General features: G+C 39.9%; 1 protein-coding gene across 1 annotated transcript in view; it reads right to left on the bottom strand.

Annotated features, from left to right (window-relative positions):
* The window catches only part of si:dkey-288a3.2 (protein phosphatase 1 regulatory subunit 37), a 36,102-nt gene that overhangs the window by 10,358 nt on the left and 3,669 nt on the right, over positions 1-22,075 (bottom strand). The window contains exons 3-10 of the mRNA XM_055038873.1: positions 15,244-15,289; positions 12,752-12,852; positions 12,434-12,553; positions 11,111-11,258; positions 8,611-8,766; positions 8,188-8,300; positions 6,575-6,716; positions 6,253-6,419 (exon numbers count right to left, since the gene is read on the bottom strand). Of these exons, the coding sequence (XP_054894848.1) occupies positions 6,253-6,419; positions 6,575-6,716; positions 8,188-8,300; positions 8,611-8,766; positions 11,111-11,258; positions 12,434-12,553; positions 12,752-12,852; positions 15,244-15,289 (993 nt within the window). The remainder of the gene's footprint in view (positions 1-6,252; positions 6,420-6,574; positions 6,717-8,187; positions 8,301-8,610; positions 8,767-11,110; positions 11,259-12,433; positions 12,554-12,751; positions 12,853-15,243; positions 15,290-22,075) is intronic.

Below are 22,075 nucleotides of genomic sequence, written 5' to 3'. Positions count from 1 at the left end.
TCTGTAGGAAGAGTAGCTATGTTGCAGTTGGAAAGATGCAAGTAAGCTTTCAGCTTCCTCCCCTGCCACTCGGTGTATGCATCTAGGCACGATTGTACATTAGACTGGGTGACTGTGGTTGCCACCCAGTCTGTACTAGAAAAGCCTAATCACCAAATTCTGAACAAATATTCCAGGTTTTCACTACCCAAATCATAGCAAACACAACATTTTTGTTGAATAAATTAAGCATTGAGCTTCTGTACCAAAGCCAGAAACCCAGATACACTTAATACACCAGGTGTGTTCTCCTTCTGCATCTGTGGGTTTTCTCTGGATACTCTTCTTTTCTCCCATAGTCCATAAAATACATGTTAGATTAACTGAAGAGTGCAAGTTTCGCTAGTTGTGAATGTGGTTGTTTCATTTCTCTGCACTGGACTGTCAATATGTTCCTCAGTTCTCACCTGCTTACAGGAAGAGGGGCCAACGCCCCACACCAGACAAGCCCTCACCTCCTTATCATAGTTTTATATACAGTAGATAATGATTGTAGTGATAGCTTAGTCAGTTCACCTGATATTATTGCACATTTTCATATTTTATGTCTTTTATTCAGTCTGTTCTATGTTTCTTTTCTGTTTAAGTCAAAACAAGAACAAAATCTTTTGAATGCTCCTTAACTATGAACTAAATGGATTCAATTCTGCTTTTGTTTCTTATGTGCATACATGTTTACTTTAATATATTCTCTGAATGAAGCTGTACAGGCTGCTTTTATTAATTCTGTAACAAAATTCCAGGACAGGACATGTTAAACTCTCAACTGCTCAATGTTGAACTTTACTCACCACTATCGACCTCCATTCAGGAGGAGTATGACAGAAGATAAAGTAAAAGGTCTGAAACTCCGGTTCTTCCTGAACTCTAAACTGCAGCAGTCTTTGCTTATCTTCCTCAGTTTCACTTTCAGTCACTGACTCCGGTGGTCAACCGGAGAAGATCACTCAGCACTCGGTCTCCTGACATCTCTCCATACAGCGACGGGATGATCGATTCAGGAGAGCACAGAGAGCTCAGGATATTTGGATTGCATGCTCAGAGAGCTACAGGGGCTCTCACTTTTTGAAGGTGGTTGAAGTCTTGCCAAAATATTTTATATTCATAGTTAAATATTCAGCACACATAGTGGACAGGGGCAATTTCTGCAGTCAGCCCGCCATTCACAAGTGAAAGGGATGTGGCTTGTGGATGAAGGGAGAGAGAGAGATAGACATGCATGGGACTTCATGGTAGTCAGATGAGAGGCTGCCAGCTGCTGATGGGTGACTGTTTGAGCGTGGCGCCTCAGGACATGCCCGCTGAAAGCCGATGCGATCCGATACCCCCACTTGTGCTCTGCTTATATACATATGCCCCCTCTTATGCAGAGGAGACCCATATCAATTGCAGAACTTTCAGTGTTTTGGTCATTATGCCAAGTTGTTTGAGCGAGCGTGTTGCATGTCTTAGTGGGAAATGTGTACTTACTGGGCTATGACCACTGAGAAAAATTCCCCTCTGCATAAAACTACTGTGTGCCTCTGCAAAAGTGTTGATATGACAAGTATTACAGAGAAGTTGCTGAGTGAAACAAAAAAAAACACTTTATCAATCAAATCAGAGGAGGTTTTTTAAAAAGAACATATTAGTAAATTAACTGAACATGTGCAACTATACTGCATAGAAAGTACTAAAACCTTGTTTTAGTACTGAGATCAGCACCATAATAAAACTAACAAGGGTAACACAAGAAGTATGGATATTTGAATATACATTCAATATTTGAATATGACCCAATGTTAACAATTTACGTAGGATATTTAGTCTCAAAGCTGAGACCATAATCAGGCCTAGCAGTTTATTTCAGCCTTTGGAACGTAAATATCTCGTCCATCTAGAAACCATAGGTGGAAACCTATGGTTAAGTCCCAGATGTGACAGATCCAGGAGAAAAATCCAGTCATTGCTTTCTCCATTAGCTGCAATGCAAATGAGTGAAAAAAATGTCTACATTGTTTCCACTAAGTAAGAAACACAATTACAATCACATTTGTTCATCCAATAAGTCATTAAAAAACATTCCACGCCATCATCTTCATACCACTTCCTGTTGTCTTCTTCATTTCTTCCACCAGATGAAGAAGACAACCGATCAATAACCATAGTGCCATACGGTTGTTGATCACATGACTTGTATGATGTAAAATAAAAACTTGTTTCCATTGCAGTTTTGCGAAATACACAGATTTTGAAAAGTACCTCATCTTAGTGAAAAAAAACTTTTTTCCAACATCAGTTCCTGTTCAGGATAAAGTAGATGTTACATTTTGGATGTTTTCTCAGGACAGAACATGTCACCCTTTTCTGGACCGTTTGGAAATGAGTCTTGCTGTGATCGATCAGAACCGGAGCACAGAGCAGCTCCACTTACCCCAGGACTCGAACCAAGTCCTGATCCAAACCCATCCCGCTCTTCTGACTGCACACTGAAGTGATTATACCCCCAACTCTGTACCCCAACCTAGCACACACGCACACACTGAGACACGCTCACGCTCAGAGGGGCTAATTAAAGCTTTAATATGCAAATGAGAGCCGCAGTAAATTACACAGCTGGCAAATATGCCTGTTTTTGCCTGAAAATACATCAGGAGCGCAGCGACGAGTGTGTTGCTGCAGTTGTTGTTGTGTTTGCAAGGAAACAGGGGATCACCAACCCCCCCCCACCCAGCTCCCCTTCAGCTATTCCACCCCCAAGCCCCTGTCGCCTGCTGGAGAGACTCATCTAGCTTTGTCCCTTTCAGAGGCATCAAAAAGAAAAGTCAACTCTGATTCCAGATGTTGGATAACATCAGAATATAATGCCGCACTGGTATCCCATCAGATATGCAGCCACAAAAACGAATTTCATGGTTAAGTTTTCATATTTGTCCTTACTTGTATTGTCCAGTTATGTCCACATGGTATCAAATGTATAAATCGGGTGTGTTCAACAGTTAGTGTTAGAAAGCCTAGAAGCCTCCTAAACAGACAGAGGCCAATGTCAAAACTTCAACGTGTAAATTGAAGATTCTTTTAAGATATGTTTATTACATATAGCATTTTATACCAACTCAAGATAACATATGAGCAAATATTTAGTCACTCTGATTCAATGATTCCTCAAAAATGAATAAAATAGGTAAAGCAACACTCCAAGTATGTTTTTGATGAGGGACCTACACTATGACATAATATACAACTAAAAAATATTTTAGACAATATACCCCCTTTGGAAATGTCTTTTAATTCATCTGGTAAGATAAGAAGTTGCTCCATCAAGGTGACTGAGTCCTGTGAGCCTTGTTGTGTACTGCAGTTTCAGTGCAGATCTGGGAACAGTTTGATTTCAGATCCATCCATCTGCTTGGAGCCCACTTTGTTGCCACCCTCCGAGGCTTTGCCGTGAGACTTGTTCTGCGTGGTTGCTGCTGACTCCCCTGAGCAGCAATGTCATCATAATACAAGCTGCATGCATGGTCGGGCTGTCCCGTCACCCAGCTGCCCTACTGGGACAGGACAAGAACCCAGAAACATATCCAGAGACCCTTCTGTTTTACGCCATACTTAAAATATGAATCCATGCTTCCTTGTGTGCTAAATCAAAGTTCAACAAAAACACAACCCTATTCTCAGATGTCATTCAAAGCAAGATGGAAACTTGCACAGAGTAGTCAACAAAGTTAAAAAATGGACATGACCTATCAAAGTTAACCCAAGCAGAGCAAGTAAAGAGCAAACATCACAAGTTCCTAAAGGTAAATTTGCTTTGGTTGACAAACCACAGAGAAATGGAAAAAGGCAAAAAAACCCATGTCAGTGCCCCAAAGAGAGAGTTTGTAAAGACAACCCAAACCAATGTTTGCAAGACAAAAAGCAGAACCGATCAATGCCAAGAAAACAAGAAGGAACAAGAAGTTGCAAAGGGCCTCAATCTCAATCTGATTGAAATATTTTGTGGAACCTTAGAAGAGCTGTGTGTAGACAAATCTCTGTGGCGCTATGTTCAACAACTTAGTAAAAGTGGCCACATAATCCTGGAAAAGGGGTGGTTTTGTTGTTAATGATTGAAGTTTGTTTTAAAAGTCTGAACGAAAAATGTGATTTTATTTTTGCCTTTTTAGACTAAAATGGCATAATTCAGCTTAAGAAAAAAAACAATTTATTGAACTAGATCACCACTTTTTCAGTTTACCACGACCAATGAGTTACTGAGTATCCACAAACACAATTCACTGCAAAGTTGATCCCACAGACAAGACTATGCACCTCTCTGACATGCGACATTCAAAAGAGGACACTCTGCTGCCTTATCTCCTAACTCTTAAGCTAACAGGATGTTCATGTTGGACAAATCCAAAGCCAAATATTTAGGCATCAAACAGGCACCAAGGCCCCGTTGTCCAATGTGTGATTAAGAGCGTGTCGGGCAGAGGAACTTCACTTCATTAGCTGGTTCCCCTGATAAGGATGTATACACAGCTCCCTCTTGCAGTGGCTACAGAGAGAAAATGCCCCTCAGAAAAGGCTGCTTTCCACCAGGGCCAGGGAGCATGAATATTTTAAAAGGGTAAATAATTAATAATTAACAGCAAACAGGCCACTGATCAAATGAAGCAGTGTGGCAACAGACATGAAAACTCCGACTCTTGTAAACAAAGACGAGAGGACCCAGATTTCCTCTCCTTCTTCTACCTTCTTCTTCTCTCGCTCCCTTAATATGCGCATCCCCAGTCAACCCCCATCACCTCCCCATGAAACCACACACACGGCGGAACACACACAACGCACATCAGCAAGTGCCATAACCCCCTCCAACACTTATTTTCCCCAAAATTTCCACGTATTCCTCTGCGGCCTGGGGAATGTGAATGAGCGGGAACACTTGATCTGGCCACCCGCTGCTTTCTGATGGAAAGATTTGGTTTTTAATACGATCGTCACTCCTCCCACCTGGATAGGCCACGGCAAGACAAATCCCATCTGTGTGGCTCCAGAACCTGCCACGGCTTAAAAAATTCCCTTATTACAACTCCCTTAAAATGCCCGGCCACACAAGCTCCCAACAACGGCGGGAATGCTAATCATATGTCTCGGCAGCTTTAGGGGAGGAAAGGAACTGAGGAATAAGATGAAGAAATCCCAGCTTTAATGACACACATTCACAGAAACATCCTCCAGAATCTGGCACATCTTTTCGCCTGATTTTAGCCAGAGGAGGCGTTTCATAAAAATCAGACTTAATCGTGTAAACAACACGCAGACAAACAGTAAACCTCTGCAAACAAAAATAAAACTACTCTGGAAGCTGTGCACGGATTGCCTTCAGAGTTAATTTTAAAGTAAGCATCCCCTTCCTTCGAGATTTTAATTAATGCTTTAATATGCAAATAAGTCAGCAGAGATAAAATCATGACAAACAGATGGCAAGTGTGGGTAATTATTTAGTGAATCCAGCAGGGGCATGTATTAAAGTTATGGCATCGTTTTCCTCAGGCCTCTGCAGCCATGGAAAGGTGGAGACAAAAAAACGCATAACATCACAAACTTCGACTCTACAAGAGACAAATTTGAAAACAACAAAAACCTAAGTAGAAATTTATAAAAATTCACCCGAAAATACTGGAGAGCTGAAATATAGAGACGTAGTCACAATATTACCCAACCCAAAATTACTGGCTTTTTATGATTTCATTGTATCATTATTATAAATTCACAATATAGCATGACAAAAACAAACCTTTACCGGTTCTTCAGGCTATTACCGACGGTCAGAACTGGGGCAGTTTGTGTACAAAACATTTCACAATATTTAAAATACACATGACAGGAGAACCTGACCAACAGTCGCACATCAGATTGAAATGGATTCAAAATATTGACTCCTTATTCTAGCATAACTGATTAGGAAACAATCAAGCATTTAAACGCCCTCTATGTGTTTGGATTACTTGGGAGAGCTTCTTTTTCCCTCCATTTGGTCTCGGGTAAATGGTAGAACATGGATTAACAAGCATTCCAACTCAGTTTAGCATTGGAAAGCTAACATTAATTAATTTGAACTACGGCAAATTGGACTCCTAAGATCTAAGATATTCTCGACTGGAATAAATCGACCAATATTTCCAAGAGCCCTAGAATCAACCAACTGCAGCAGGAAATCCTGAGCCAGATCACATTAGTGCCACCTACCAGCTCTTGTGGAGGTATGGGATCCACACCCAGTTGAGACAGAGAGCAATTAATCCTCAGCGCCAGGCTGAGGGCCATCAAGCCTCCGAGCTTCACTCGGTTCTGATGGAGGTCCAGCCTCTGAATAAGACGACTCTCAGCAAGGAACTCGGCCAATGCCACAGCACCTTTACATGGAGGGACAGATGAACCACCTTCAAAAATTAGTACCGCAAATGTACTCCTCAAGATGTTTTCAGCAGCAGCAGTACAAAAAAATCTCAGAAGACTGATGGAATTATCTACAAGAGAGTAGATGTTTAGAAATTATTGTGTGCTGTACCTTCACAGGTGATCTTGGTTTGGGCAAGGCCGAGATGCAACAATGAACTGTTCACCATTAGTGGCTCCCTGATCATCTGGATGCCCTCATTCCCCAGGTGATTGTCCCCTAAATCCAGGACCTCCAGGATCTTCAGACCTGGCTGCAGAAACAGGGCTCATTCAATTTAAATCGCTGTCTGAATCAGTGTTAAGAGTATGCTAGCTTGGCAAGACTGAAAAGTTTGGACTTCCATCATTCAGCTGTGAATATTATTCCATTTAAAAATGTTTCCTCTCATGTTAAACACTCAGAACTTCTGTTTTCTCTCTCCAGAGTCGCATTAGCATTGAAGGTTGATTAGCTGGTGCATGAAGCTGGGGGTGTTTGGTGCACGAGGGGCCCACATCGCCTGAAGAGGAACGCGGCACCCACTCCTGGTTGCGTCCCATCGCTTCACCACCCTCCTCTGGTCACTGCTCTGAAAAGAGATGGAGTACGGGGGTGGAAACACCCAGGCAGGCGACTGACAGACCTGGAGAGCGTCTTCTTTGGAGTTAATTTGCACCGCCGTGACAACAAACATGCTCCAGACCCTCCTCCCTCCCCTTTCTCAGTCCTTTTTCCTCACCAAGTTGAGGCGCACAGAAGAGCCTCCACATCCGACGCATGGCGGGAGCAGGAGAGCATCCCGGATGGATATGCACGAGGGATAATAGCAGACAATTAAAGAGGCGACTGCGTGGTTGAAAGCTGTCAAACGTGAACCCCACAGGGCTTAGAGTGAGAAGTTTAAGGGGAGGCGGGGAGTGTGAAAGAACCAAAAACACAGTATGTTTTCACACATGACATGGTGACTTTAAACTGGAAAACAACAAGAGCTCTGTGTAACACAATCACCCCCAAATACTATCAGAACAAAGAAAACCTGGACATCATTATCAAGACTTAAGACACAACTAATCTCCTGGAAAAAGTTCAAGCAGATGGGTTAAATACCACCCTCCCCATTCTCCATCATAATCCACATGAGCAGCTAAAGGTCTAATTATGGTCATTATGGCCTAAATGGCAAGTCACATCCATTATTTCATCAAACTGGTCTTCTTTTGGTAACACTGCAGATCATAAGGCTCAGTCATAATTTCCACCTGTCTGAGTTGCACAATAGTATCTCACAAGACAAGAAGGAGCTGTTTATGTATCCAACCAAGGCAGTTGAAGGTTATTCAAAGAGCTCAAGTAGGTGGACGGAAACAGGATTGAAAAATCTTCTCCTTGTTTTCCAGTACTAAGACCAAAGAAGCACTAATTTATGTAACCAAACAAATCAGTCTCAGAGGATTTAAGAAAAGTACAACATTCTTTGACTACAAGTGTCCTGATGTGGAAAAACCTTTTACATGAATTAACCTGAATAAATAAAACAGAAGTCAGAATAATGCAGGCATGATGAATGCCTGCATTCATCATGAACACATTTTTTCCTAGACAATATAACATTTAGGACTTCCTTCAATACCTTTATTAAATCAATTCTTATTGCTCTGTGATGGTACAAAATATATACACATTTATTATTAAAAGGCCTATATTTGCAAGGGTTCAGATAACACAGTTTTCATGCTCCTCACCAGAGTCTTGGCCAGGTGGTTCATGCCTCTCTCTGTGATCTGGTTGTTCTTGAGGATTAAGACTTTCAGACCCTTTGTCTGTCTGGATAGGCCATCACACAGCTCTTCCAATCCTGAAAAACAACCACTGTTTATTTGTTAGTGTTGTTTGGGCCAAGTTTGACTTTAAAGCGGTCTGTAAATGATGTTATCAGGACTGAAGGTACCATCCCATCTAAGCTGGCAGTCGTAGCACTTGCTCAAAGTGCTAAAACTCATGAACCAGCCTTCAGTTTCCCATCTTTTCTACCTGTGACCCTCTGACCCTAGTAGTTTCCTGTATGTGTTCATCAGTATCTCTCCAGACTTGTCTTTTGAACTTTAGTACTAACCTTTCACAAATCCACTTGTGAGGTTTAATCTGTCATCATCTCTGTAACCTACCTGCATCTGCTAAAACATTGTCACTGAGTTCCAACATCCGCAAAGTGTTGTTGTATCTCAGCAGATCTCCCAGCTGCATGGCGTCCTGGTAGCCGTTCAACTGGTTGCTGGAAAGATGGAGCTCCAATAAAGCTCTGTTTGTTTTCAAGGTGCGAACTACATGCAATAAGAGGAGAAAGGGATTTAAAAATTACAAGAAACACAAGCAGATGAAAGTGAGGTCGACAACTTGATCCAAATCTGTTGACTATATGTGGCAGCTAAAAGACTGGAACTTCTCCAAATGAGGCAGAGACAAACATCCACCTTTACCGAGTGAAGCAGGTGATCAAACCTTAATCAGGTAGTTACATTAATTCATATTGAGTAACATTTATCAACAATCTTTTTCAGCCTGTAGTTGGGTCCTGTCAATATTGCTGTAATGTCTGCTGAAAGGATTTATATGAGACTGTTTGAAGGGTCAGAAAGGACCAGAACCAACAGGTTTTCTCCTCACCTTGGAGATAACTGACATGTAGTTTCAATTTATATGTATTAAATCTGATCTACTGTGTCCTGAACACCAACCACAAGGCCTCTGCAGTGGGACTTAGTGAACGTGATCATGAAAATGATTTCACAGCAGGAGTCCTGGCCTCCAGCAGTTCTTACGATGAAGAAGCGGTTGGTCTTTCGTCTCGCAATAAAAAAGGTGAAAGCAGACACGTTACTTCTCAGAAGAGGTAATAGAACACCTGTCAGATTTCTGCATTGCCTCTTAACCTTCTTTCCTTTGTTCCTATTTCTTTATCATGTAAACTGTGTTTGGGGTTTGTCCTTTGTGTTGTCTGTACTGTGCTGTCATTCACTTGTGTCCATGTTTTTGGACCCTTGCTGTCCTTCCACCTAGATCAATGCCACAGATTTAATCAAACCCACAGGCCTGCATGTGGAATGCCAACATTGTCATCAGGCCCAGCGGGGAGCAAATGGCGAAATCGGTGGGATTGATCCGGGCTGACTCCACTGCAAGCACCCAATCCGCTCTGATCGAAGGCAATGATCCTCAGCTGGGACCCCCACTGGGGAGGAAGGTGTAGGGATTGGCCAGGGGGCTCGGTAAAGGCATGAATGATGGGGGGAGAGTGCGGGTTGTGAGTGGGAGGAGGAGAGCGGTTTGGTAGAGTTGAAAATATCAAAGAGATTCAGGAAGTGCCTGAAAACGAGGAGGGAAGAGTGGGCAGCATACTGAGTCCATTTGGGTCTGTTCTGCTCCCAGCTGAGCGGAGGCGACAGGCTCTGAGCATGACTTTGATTTTCATGTCCACATGAGAAGTCATAAACACAAACTTAATTCTTTCATTTGATGATCTGATCATGAAAAAAATATTAAAATTAAAATTTTGAAAAACAAACTATGCATGAATGTTTTTTTTGATAGATGTATTCAATGTTTGAAAACTAAACACAATAAATCAAATGGATTAATTTTCAGTTTGATATCATAGGCAAAATCAAAGGATATTTTTATGGAAATTCAACAAAATTCAACCTGGAATATTTTTTGTGTGAAATTAAAAAAAATGGACTAAAGTGCTAATTGTTTCTGACATTTGCAACATGAACTTCTCTAATTTCTTTTTCTCTGATGCATACATTATTGAAAAATATCTAGAAGCTAAAATTAACAGTTTACTTGCACATGGCATCTTCAATGAACCCAAATATTTTTTTTTATTGAATAACTTTCAAAAATAGATGCAAACCATGTTGTTGCCTCAATGTGTTAAGGTTTACTCTTCATACATTCAGGACAAACGGCAGACTGCTCCTGTACAATCTGTCTGATTTACATCTGATCTATGCCTGTGTCTGCCTTGAATTAAAATGTGCTTAGGTGTTTGTGCACAGATCCTTGCAAAACACTAAGCTCTTTCTGTGTTGTGTTTGCTTGTAATAAATGTATTCATGCGGGTGTCTGTGTCCTGGCTGCCACAGCCTCTAAAGACATGTGCAGTGGTGCGTAAAGTGGCAGGTAAGAGATTAGGCCTCTAATCCTGGTCCAGACCTGCAGAGATGGTCACAGGTCAAAATCTGGTCCTGCTGACCAGAGAACACAAACACTCACAACATAAACACACTAGAAGCTCTTGAACTGGATTGTTCAGAGGGTAAAAAATGTTTCAGCACATTGATAGTTACATTTTGTCTAAGCTAATGCAAAAGCAGAATCAACACAAGTTTCTCAAGGGCAGGGTTGGCATCCAGGTTACAGTTTTCCAGATATTAAATCAAGTGACAATGATCAAATTCACAAAAATTTCAACCCAACATCAGAGTGCGTGGTCTTAATGATTTCTGCTCGTTTAGATAGACAACACCTGACACTTTGCACTTACTGAGTCGACCATGAAGTTCTTTTTATATCAAATAATTCCTGAGTAAAATGTGAGGCCATCAATTTGTCAGATAAAGTTTGACCTACTAAAGCAATGCTGAAAAGTAGACCGTTCCTTACCGAGTGTGAACAACGATGAGCCACTGAGCTGGGCATTGTTAAGGTGGAGCACTCTGAGTCGGCTGGTCAGCAGAGCTTTAGATAAAGACTGAACTGGGTAGTCAACCAGACACACATTACAAGCATCCAGTCTAGACAGACACACACTCTGAAACCAGAAGATCAAGCAGAAACAGGATGGAAAATGGAACAGAATTGCGTCAGAAAATAATCTGCAGGAAGGGTAGAATTACGTTAATTTAATCCACTAGTTCAAACATGTTATGAAAATAAATGTGTTCAGATCTGTGTCCATTTTTACACTTTATCTTTTGAGTAAAATTGGTGTTTCTGTATACAGTTAAGATTACACGTTGATCAATATTGAAGCAAACCAAATAAACGCAAATGAACGTGAGGAATTTTCTTTGTTTAATAAATCACTTCTGCTTGCCCAATTTTAATTATAGATGTAATAAATATCTTGCACGGCATTGCTATATGTAACAAGCAGCCTTTTCAGTTAATGAAAAGATGGACTAATGTCTATCTAAACATAAAGTTAGCTAGACATATTTCCTACGTGAATTGGTAACTGAAAATTGACTGTTAACAACTCCCTCTAGCATGCAATCCAGTAGCAACACAAACATGTGAAGGTTCCTTTCCAAGTTCCCAGAAGAGTTCTCCTTTCAGATTTGCAAGATGGTTCACTTGCTTTCTTATTGACAAGATGGTTCATTCGGACAATAGGTTAAATCCATTTCCTGGTTAGTTTATCATCGAATGTTTGTCTTCGAAGTTAAAATGTCCCAGTGGGAAACCAAGACATATTATATCTATCTCCAGTGACACTAAAAGAGCTGGTTGGAGAAACCCAATGGGGTACTTAGGACATAAAAATAGCTCAGCAGAAAAGAGATTGGAGCTATTCTGTGTTTAATTCAGAGATAAGCAGATGTAATAAAACTATGAACTTGTACTTTGCTGTCAATGCCGGTCTACTGTTTTCAGTGTACAGCAAAATAAAGAAGTTTGCCTTCCTGCTTTCGTATTGACGAAGACTGAGCGTCAATAAGAAAGCACACAAAGCTGAGATCTGGCTGGTTGTAACCTGTTGTTATCAGTTACCTCCACTGATACAACCTGTGACGCTGCTTTTTTTAATCCTCATCGGGTTTGTGGCTGCATGTGTCTGCAGAGTGAAGAAGACTTCTCGCCGTGTTTGTCCGACCCTGCATCTTCTCTCCACTTAATGCACCACAAACTCACTTTTTCCAGATCAACATTATCCCTGTGAGAAAGCCTACATGGAAAGATTACTGTTCCACTGCGTCAGCCAACCTGCTTTATCAAATGAGCGAGGGCCCTCCAAGATGATGTTCCCATACTGCCGTTGTCAGAAATGTCAAGATGTGTTGTGGATTCATAGTACAAAATCATATCCAGCAAGGACGATGCTCCCTGGAACAGAAAAACATAGTGAAGGGGTGAAATGAAGAAAGCAGGGCCTGAAATTTGACAGGAATGTTATGAAGTTTCTTTGGGAAGGAAAAAAAGAAACAGTTTCTAATCTGATACAAGGAAGGGCCTGAATATGAAACTGTATTGGAACTGGAAGACGAAGACGGGGGAAAATAAGTTTTTGCTCATAAAACTCACATTTTCCTCCAGTTGCGCTGCCTGCAGATTGATGAAATCAAAGTGCAGCGATTTCAGGACGACTTCCAGAGCTTCACAGGAGCGGTGGTCTAATCGCTCACCTTGATGGAGGCAAGCAATCAAAGACAAGATAATTGGGAGGCTGTTTGCTAACAGGCAAAATTGCACCGCTCTGAACATGTTTTATCCTTTTTGTGAAATGAGTATTTCAGCATAAAAAAAAAAAAAAATCAGGACAAAACAACTTCCTTTACAGTCGGAGTTTACCTGTGTGTTTATGTTTTTCTTTTAATAAAGTTCTGAAACTTAATCAGAAACACAGAGGGAAAATAATGATGATAGCTCCGGTTTTTCATGATTGGACTTCCAAGATGTGAATGCTCGAGTGTGCATTGATTACTGTCTGCCTGCAGACTCCAGTAATCAATAAAAGTACCTGTGCACAACAGCTTAACTTCTTGCAAAAGATAAATATTTTCATGTTTCTTTACCACAGGAAAAAAAATCAAAATGAAAAATGAAAAAAGTACATCAAAGCCAAAAGATCATGTTTGAACTGAAACTGTAACTACATCAAGCATTTCCAGTTTATTCTTCCTCACATGTCCTTTTATATTACTGTACATATCTGTTGAAGTTGAAGTCACATAGATACATAGTAACATAGGGAGAACAAACATCCCAACATGTTGTATTGGCCACAAGAAAAAGGAAACTTCTCAAACCTATGAAAAAACAACAAAAGAAGCAGATATTTTAGATGTTCCTCCTGGATTTCTAGCCTCATTGAATCCAATAAGCTCCTGGGATGAAATCCTGGTATGGGCATTTCTATGTGGAGAATAATTTTTTCTTTAGAAATTGTTGCATTGTTACAAACTTGCAAGATTTTATTTGTGTCTACTGCAGAGCAGAGGTTATTTTTGAGGCTGGAATATTCATTTGTTTTGAGAACGGGAACATGGATGCACATCTTTGTGTTCTGTATCAGAGACCTTTGCTAATCACCATTTCATTCAGAATGAGTGAAGGCTTGGTTTGTTGAGTGAGCACTCATAATTATTTTGTCATTTTAATGTGAACTTTGTAATCTGATTGTTGTTATTACTGAACCTTGATCAGTAAGTTGTCCAAATTAAACTGTTACTGGTCAGACAAATTTCTGTGACTTTAAAGTCTTTTAGTTTCAGGTTATTTTACGTTAAATGTTATAGTCACAGCTAAAAGAGAGGGATAATAATAATTATTATAACCATTTCCAGAGCACCCTTAACTCCCTCTGTTTTAACACTAATCACCTTACTGAAAGATGACAGAAGGAAGATAATAACATGGAGATCCTCGGATGTCAGACGTGATCAGTGATTGTGATCAGTGATCAGGTGTTTTATTTCACAAACACCTTCACCCTACTGTTGTTTTATTAGGAAGGACCTGTGTGTTGAAACATCATAAACAAACATGGAAACACAGTTTTCCTGTGGAAAAACAGAGCTACTGTGTGAGGGATACACCCTGGACTGGCCACCAGTCCATTGCAGTCTTTATACATCAAAGTTAATATTTTACGGTTCGAAGATTATGATAAAGTTTTGACAAGCTCCAAGGAAAGTCCCTTGTCAGACTTCGACATCACATTTTCAACCAGACTCGCTTGGGACATGAGCGTTGTAGGCTGTAAACCATAGAGATGTTTATCGTCAAAAAGGGGCCGTGAGTCCCAGTATTGGCGGTAGCATTATTCTCGGGTGGCACCATCTTCTGGTGAGTAGGTGCTCAAACGGGAGAATCAGTCAAGGTTCTGAACCAGGCCTGGTTGTAGGAAGATGCTACACAGGTTGTGGTGAGGATGCAGGAGAGAGTCTCCGGTTAAAGCCTGGAGCAACATTTTGATGGAACAAGCACCCCACAGTATGGCACAGTCTTCAGCAAAGTCCTGATTGCAAAACACAGTTGGACCAATCCTTAATGAAAAAAACAATAAAAAAGGCTAAAAAAACAATGAAGAGGTCAAAATGATCTTAAGAAAAAATAAACAAGAAAATGATGGACAATAAAACATAGAAATAAATCAAGTTTAATCGGAACAAAACCAAAATCAGACTGTAAACATCAAACCCAAGAAAATCATAACAAAACCAGACACAGAAATCACAAACTGTGACAAAAAAAGGAGAATAATTAGAACCCATGGAGTGCAGCAGAGGCACCAGTCTGTTCTTGCCTCCACTAGGAGCTTTACTGGTAAATTTCCAGTCATAATCCGACAACAAGCCATAAAAGTAAAACAATCGTGTAGTTGTAACTGCATATGAGGCTTTGGTAATGGAGAACAAACTCCTTTCTTTCATATTTTACTTATTCATGTATTTCTTTTTTTTTACATTTACATTTTTGTTCAAACATGTAAAGCATTTTTAAAAGCAGTGAATCTGTTGTGAATGTGACATAAAGTCATATTTAATGAAGACAGAGTGAGGCGCTCATCTTACCTTTGAGATCCAGACATTCAACGCTGCCTCCTCCACACACACCCTGCTGAGAGAGACGGGGAGAGGTGTGAGGAAGAGCTGTGAACACACACGATATACACACACACACACACAGAAATGCTCCGTGCTGTCTTTCTGCACGGCCTTTTCCATCCACCGTGGCGGTTTGATCAGGGAGGCGCATTGGACGCCGGAGCATGAATTATGAATTTCACACAGTTTACTGCCGCCGTCGATGCTGGTGACACGGCGTCCTAATTAACCAGTGTATAATAATTAGAAACAGCTGGTCATCAGTTGATGTGTTCATTTGCTGGAGCCAGTGTTCCACATACATCTAATTTGACTGCATCAATCACCGGAGGTGGCAGATTTGTGCGGTGGTGGAAAACACGCTGCTTTCTTTTTTTTTTTTTCTTTTACTGACAAGCAAAACAGGGTGACTGAGATCTTTAAAAAGCCTGTTCTACATAAACAAGGGCTTGTAAGATCATGTCGTATGTGTATGTTGTAACTGGATGTGGATTTTTATAGCTGTAAGTTTGCAAATGGACATTGAGATTGTGGCCTTAAATTAGTTTTGATTCTGTAAATGTAGCTTGAAGGTGATTTTTGATGTCATCTGTAAAAAGCCTGAACATCACTTTGTGGAAGCTCCAGTGAGGCTCCACCAGGGGGCCCCATTAGTGTGCAAATTGCACTAATTGTTTTTTTTTTAAACTTACACTAACATAAATTTTGAAGAATATCTTTACAAATTTACGAATTAAGAGCTATCCTGTGTCTATTTCTTTGACAGGTCGGATTAAAAGCTGTGAAGTGGCCTTGTTACCCCCCTAAACTCTTGATTTTTGACAGCTTCTACCCTCTGGATACATCGCTGGATTATTTGCAGCGTGTTTTCTTTACACTCCCGATTACAACCCCCTTTTCGTAAAGACACACCAAGTATGAAAGGACTTGGAGGACAAAAGGATGGCGGCAGCAATGTTCTCCTGTTGAAATTAGACTGATCAATAGGACATAAACTGCTCTGTCTGTGTGTGCGTAATTGGTTGACGTGCCTGAATTTACCATGAAAAGATCAAGATGCACACACACTCACAAGCTGAGTGCATGCACGATCCGCTTCCACTGTGACAGTTGGTGAAATTACTGATAAAAATATAACAAGCGGGATTTGTGAGGCAGGCTTGACAGTATTTACAATGTGCTTTTATTTAGAATGATTTTCTTCCATTTAAATTTTATAATAAAATTTTTAGGGGTTCCCACCGCTCTTTCATTGCTGCTGTGATTTTCGTCAAGGCAACAATGACTGATTAAAGTACAAGGATAGGAGTTGTAGGGAGGGAATACGTTTTCCCACTGATGATGAAAAAATAAAACATTTTTTTAAGAAAAACAACATTATCCTTTCATAACATCCTTTACTATCACATATGTAGTTTTTAGGTTGCTTATTTTTATAGGTTGTATAGTTTTATATTTATTATTTCATCGCAGGCTAATGTCACTGCGATTACCATTTTAACAATAAATCTGGTTAATTTTGATAAAGGCAATTTGAATATTACTTCTTAATAATTAACATATTAGGAGCAATTATCTAAAAGTAATAAAATTATACCATATTCTTATTATTATTGTTGATATTATTATTAAGGATGTTTATTTATTTTACCAAGCAAATCTCATTATAATCTCATTGTAAAAAAAAAAAAAAAAATAGAAACAGGAAATGATTTGATCTTTTGATTCATTATTTAACTTATTTATGTTTGTTTGTTTTGAGTGAAAACTGGAGGCTGGTGTAACATATGCAGGCAGCAGTCTCTCGCAGCAGATTGGAGGATTCATTCTCTCGCTCTGCTGTCGTCGTCTTTTGACTTTAAAAGGGTAAAGCGGGTTCGTCTTGTTCCTGTGCCGCATAACAAAACTGCAGAGTTTAAACTGTTTTTGAGAAAAGACCACGGCAACAGTCTGAAACAAAAAAATCACGCATATTTTCACCTGAAAAACTAACTGTGTTACATATATTGTAATACATTTCATCATAAGAATAGATGATTTTGACTTTTTTTTGCATTTGAAACTTTTTTTCCTGCATATCAATAAATCTGAAATACCGTTCATATAATAATAAATGATTCAATTAAATAATCAGATCAGAATAAAATGTAAAACATAAATCATAAGGGTACACATATTTTCACATTTTAATTTTGAGAATTTTTATGTTCTAAAATACCTATTCACGTTTTTAATATTTTTTCCCAGACATGAACATGTTTTGCAGTTCAACTTTTGAAATACAAATACAATTAGAAAAATAGTGTCCTTTTTCCTGCTTCATGCAAAGACTAAAAAAATGTAAATATCAACTTCCTGTGGTAGCAATCTCCTGTAGGTGGCGCTCTAGGCCACTGCCTTTCCTTCGAACTGCTTCGAGATATGTGAGATATGCTCTATGGAATTTGTTCAAAATAAGTTGCTTCTTAGGGAAGATCTCTCACTTAAGAACACATAAAACGTCTTTCTTTTTTCACTGAAGAAACTCAACGGAGGTGAAAATCCTGCCGAGGTAATAATATCAATCATATTTCTCTTTTTTGTTCTATTATCACCTGGTTTAGCTGTGGGATTCCAGCATGAAACTTCTTAAAAGAAATGTTGGCATTCTGATGCAATCCCTGTCCTGCTTTTCTATTTCATTAGTTAATCCACATTATTTTTTAGAAATCGCCATGTCCAGCTTGGGAAGAAGTTGCGTTGATCATAAATCCAACAGACAGTAAGAAGGTGAACTTCATCTCACACACAGTGAAACATCTTCCTTCCCACAACGGGCAGGCGGCGGCTGTTTCTCATCTTAATGAATTTCTGAACTTGTTCGTTCATTCCCTCTTTTCTGCCGAAAAAAATAAAAAAAATAATAAAAAACAAAACAAACAAAAAAAACAAGGCGTTGGCTGCCAAAGCAATTGACGTGTCAGGAGGGAGGAAGGACAAAATGGAGTGATAAAGGCGTTCACACACATTTCTCCACAAAGAGGAAAAAAAAAGAATCTGGATTCCAAACTCCGCTGCCACAGAAATCCTCTCTGGTGCCTCCGCTCTGCCTCTCCGGACGGCTTTGTGCTAAAAAATGTTTGAGTTCACCAGTTTTCTCTTTTCTGTTTCTTTAATTAACTGACAGACACCATAAATAACTGATATATATTTATATGTTTTAGTGTTTGACAGCTCTTCAGGGTTAAAAATCAGGCCCACTCTGTTCCTTTCAGCATCTTTTCTGCACTGAAGGATAAATAATTTAAAACAACACAACCTTTTATCTCGTGCTCTTTGAAGGCGGCAAATTAAAAATGTAAATTGGGACCTAATTAATATGCAAATGTATTCATTTGCTGTTAACAATTAGCAATTAAAGCTGCAGTGTCTAGAAAGAGCTCAGACAAAATTAGTAACTTCATTTATCATTAAAAAAAAAGAGAGATCTAAAAGCAAACATAAAATTGTAATTGACTTTCAGAGCGTTTCCTTCTGTCTCAAGCTTTGTTCGTCCACCGTGTTTTTCTCATGTGTGATAGTGTGCGTTTAGCGACTTAATTAAAGCCACTTTGTGTCAAAGATACCGTCCCCTTAAATGGCTGATGTCAGGAATAATGTACACATCCGAGGATGAGGCAACCACTCCAAGTGGAGCTGTGTGTATATGAGTGCGTGTGCGTGTGAAATGTTTGAGCTGAATTTCAGATTCAGTTCTGCAGTTTTCACGCTCTCTGGTGAAATCAGACCCAATGCTTCAGTGTACACCATGTTTAATGGAGAAAAAAGAACGCAGCAGGGACGATCGGCACATTTCTGATTAGAAATACAAATTATTCCAGCATCAGGAGAGGTTACCAGCACATCACGTCCTGTAGGAATCTTCACAATACCTGTCCCTGTCTGCATCCTTGTAAATGTACATGATTAGTTCCTCAAACATAGATCCAATGGTTGTTGCCAGGAAGATAAAATCCCTCTGCCAAATGCATGATTCTTAAAAAATTCCTAAACGAGGAATTTTTTAATTCTTAAGAAGAAGAAGTCTTCTTCTTAACGTGAAGAAGACTTGAGAACAAGCCTCCTCAGAAACTGTGACTCTGGAACATTCAGAGAGATACAGGCTGGAGGTTTTCAATCGCAAACATGTTTCTTTGAGTTTTCTTTGTTTTTGTCTGAGAAAAATTGGACCACCCAATAAATGCAATTTTAAGATATTGACAAGAAGAACTCTCCACAATCCTTTTTGTGACTACAAGTAAAAACTTGTTTTCACAATAAATTACATTTAGAAAAGCAAAATAAGAAAACCAATGGTAACATCTTAGCTGGTCCGTTCTAACCTGTTTGAAGTGCAGCAGAATCATGAGTGCCTTCACACTCAAATGAGGTTTTCTAAATCTGTCTTGATTTGAACAAACATGCACATTTCATGCTAATGCATTCAGAAAAATCTTTCTGTATTTGTGCCATTCAATTCTTTCTGCATGCGACCATTTTTTATTTTTAGTGACATCATGATGAGACTAAAAGATCTCCTTTTTTATGTCTGAAAGGATTTACTCTGGAATAAAAATTGGACAGCTGACTATGAAATCCATCTCCATTCGGTGACTTTAAATCTGCAACCGGGTGATTAGCAGATCATTTACATGAGCTGACAGATGTGTTTTTGTTAAAATGTGGTCATTGTGGTGCTGAAGCCTCTCCTCTCACCGAGTCCAGGCCTGTAATATTATCCCACTTACAAAAGCTCTCATATTCCACTCAGTCAGGCGTGGAAATTCAATTCGCCCTAATAGTGCCCCACCAATAGTGCATCACACATGCCTTTTACTTTAACTGCAACTGTTCCCAATTCAATTAGGCGCAGAGCATGTAAAGTAGAGTCTTTTACACATAGACGAGGTTTTATCCTTTTTTCTCCCCCCAGTTCAGCACGCTGGTTCCCAGATGGCGTTTAGGGAAATTGTGTGACGCTGGAACGGCTGCGGAGGTTGTGTGTTTTAAATAAAGCACGGCTGTGAATACGTGCGGCCTGTGGTGATGCTCATCCCGACTTGAACTCCCTGCTTCTCCTTCAGCCATGATCGTCGTTTCAAATGTGCCACTAAGTGCCCCGTTATCGCCGCCTCGGCCTGTAATGAGAGGAGCGACATATGTCCGGTCCTCCTGCTGCTTCCTGATAACACGGATACCAGGAACTCTCATCCACATCCTCCTCCCTCCACCTCTCCGGGCTTTTATTTTGCTGCTAACAACCAGCCAGGAAAATAGTGCAGCACTTACTTAGTGACATTTACCTCGACTATTCCACACGAGGGAGGGGTGCTGCAATAACAATCAGCATGCATTTAATTTAAAAGGAAAAAACTCCAGCCTTTGGAATCACACAGGCAGAAGGGCGCTTGGGGGGGCAGTGTGAGGGGAGATGCTTTCTGTGTGTGTTTGTGTGTGAGAAGACTTCCGCAGTGCAACATTAATGCTAATCAACAGAGCTGAGAAAGCAGCGGTGGTCTGTAAAAACAGATTTTCTCTTGTCTTTTCATTTCTGGAGGGATTCTCGTTCTTTTCCCTCCCCCAATCCTCCCATCCTTCGTCCTCAGAGGGATTTATCCCAGGAAAATACAATTTCAGGGAATTGAATTTGACCCTGATTTAAAGCCAGACATCTACTCATAAATATAGTGTGGTCTTTTTTTTTTTTTTTTGAAACCGTTGGCAGTGGGATAAATAATGAAAGTTAAGTTGTGGTAATTGATTTCTCCTCAGTCCACTCAACTGAATAATCTGCAAGGGAAACAAGCACTAAGCTGTTCATTAGAAGATTTGCCAACATGCAACTAATTCTAAGCTTATTCTCCAAACATCATGGAAAGAATACAAACTCACACTTAAAGCTTGCTAATCTGGAATCCGTTTGTAACAGCGAGTTGGAAGATGCTTCTCAGGAAGCATGTTGAAATTAAAACTGTGAGTCAGCCTGTCGGTTTAACTCGAGTTAATGGGAAACAGCTGATTGTTTTGTTTTTGCTGTTTATAATTTACTGAATTACCAAACAGAGAGCTATTTGGTAAACTTTTCAATGTATTGCAGTTACTGAAGTGTTATGAGTTGGGAGTATTTTTCTTCAGTGATAATCTTTGTCATTCATTTCTGGGGGTAAAATTGCACCTTTCACCAGCTTGATCTAAATAATGTTTAATATCCATTATTTTCCTGAACCAATCGGAATATGCCCAAATAACACAGGAAAAAGCTTGACAGGAGTAAAACATTAGACTTCATGTTCAAAAGATGGACCAGAGGGTTGTCTGGCATTTAACTTGCATCAGATCTCCAAGGGTTCTGATAGTTCTCATCCAAAAGTAATGAATCCCTGGACAACGCCATGCAACATGCACAAAACAGCCCCAGAGGCAGAGCGAGCGTTAAGTGTCCGGTGCCAGAACAACAAGATGCCCAATTCTTGGTGGAAGAAGGGCTTTGTGAGCAAATTTTAAGAGTAGATATTGTAGATTTGGATTGTTTTGGCACAAACAAAACTAAAAACACAAACAAGCTTCAAATCCCCCATCTGTTCCATATTGAAAAACTCTTTGTTCCAATCTTACATTCCAGATAGGTGACTACCATTGGGAAATGATCATAACTGTGATAAGCAATGTAGCCATGAGGGCTTTTAATCCAGCTCAAAATGCTCACCAATGAGGGTCAAAGAAAAGAGAAAGGGTATCAGTGCTAAACTGAGGTAAACATGTTTTGTTTTTTGCTTTTCTT

Source organism: Poeciliopsis prolifica, unplaced genomic scaffold, assembly GCF_027474105.1.
Source record: "Poeciliopsis prolifica strain line A6 unplaced genomic scaffold, Auburn_PproV2 SCAFFOLD013, whole genome shotgun sequence".
In the NCBI taxonomy this organism is placed as follows: Eukaryota; Metazoa; Chordata; class Actinopteri; order Cyprinodontiformes; family Poeciliidae; genus Poeciliopsis; species Poeciliopsis prolifica.
This window is presented reverse-complemented; position numbering and strand designations above follow the sequence as displayed.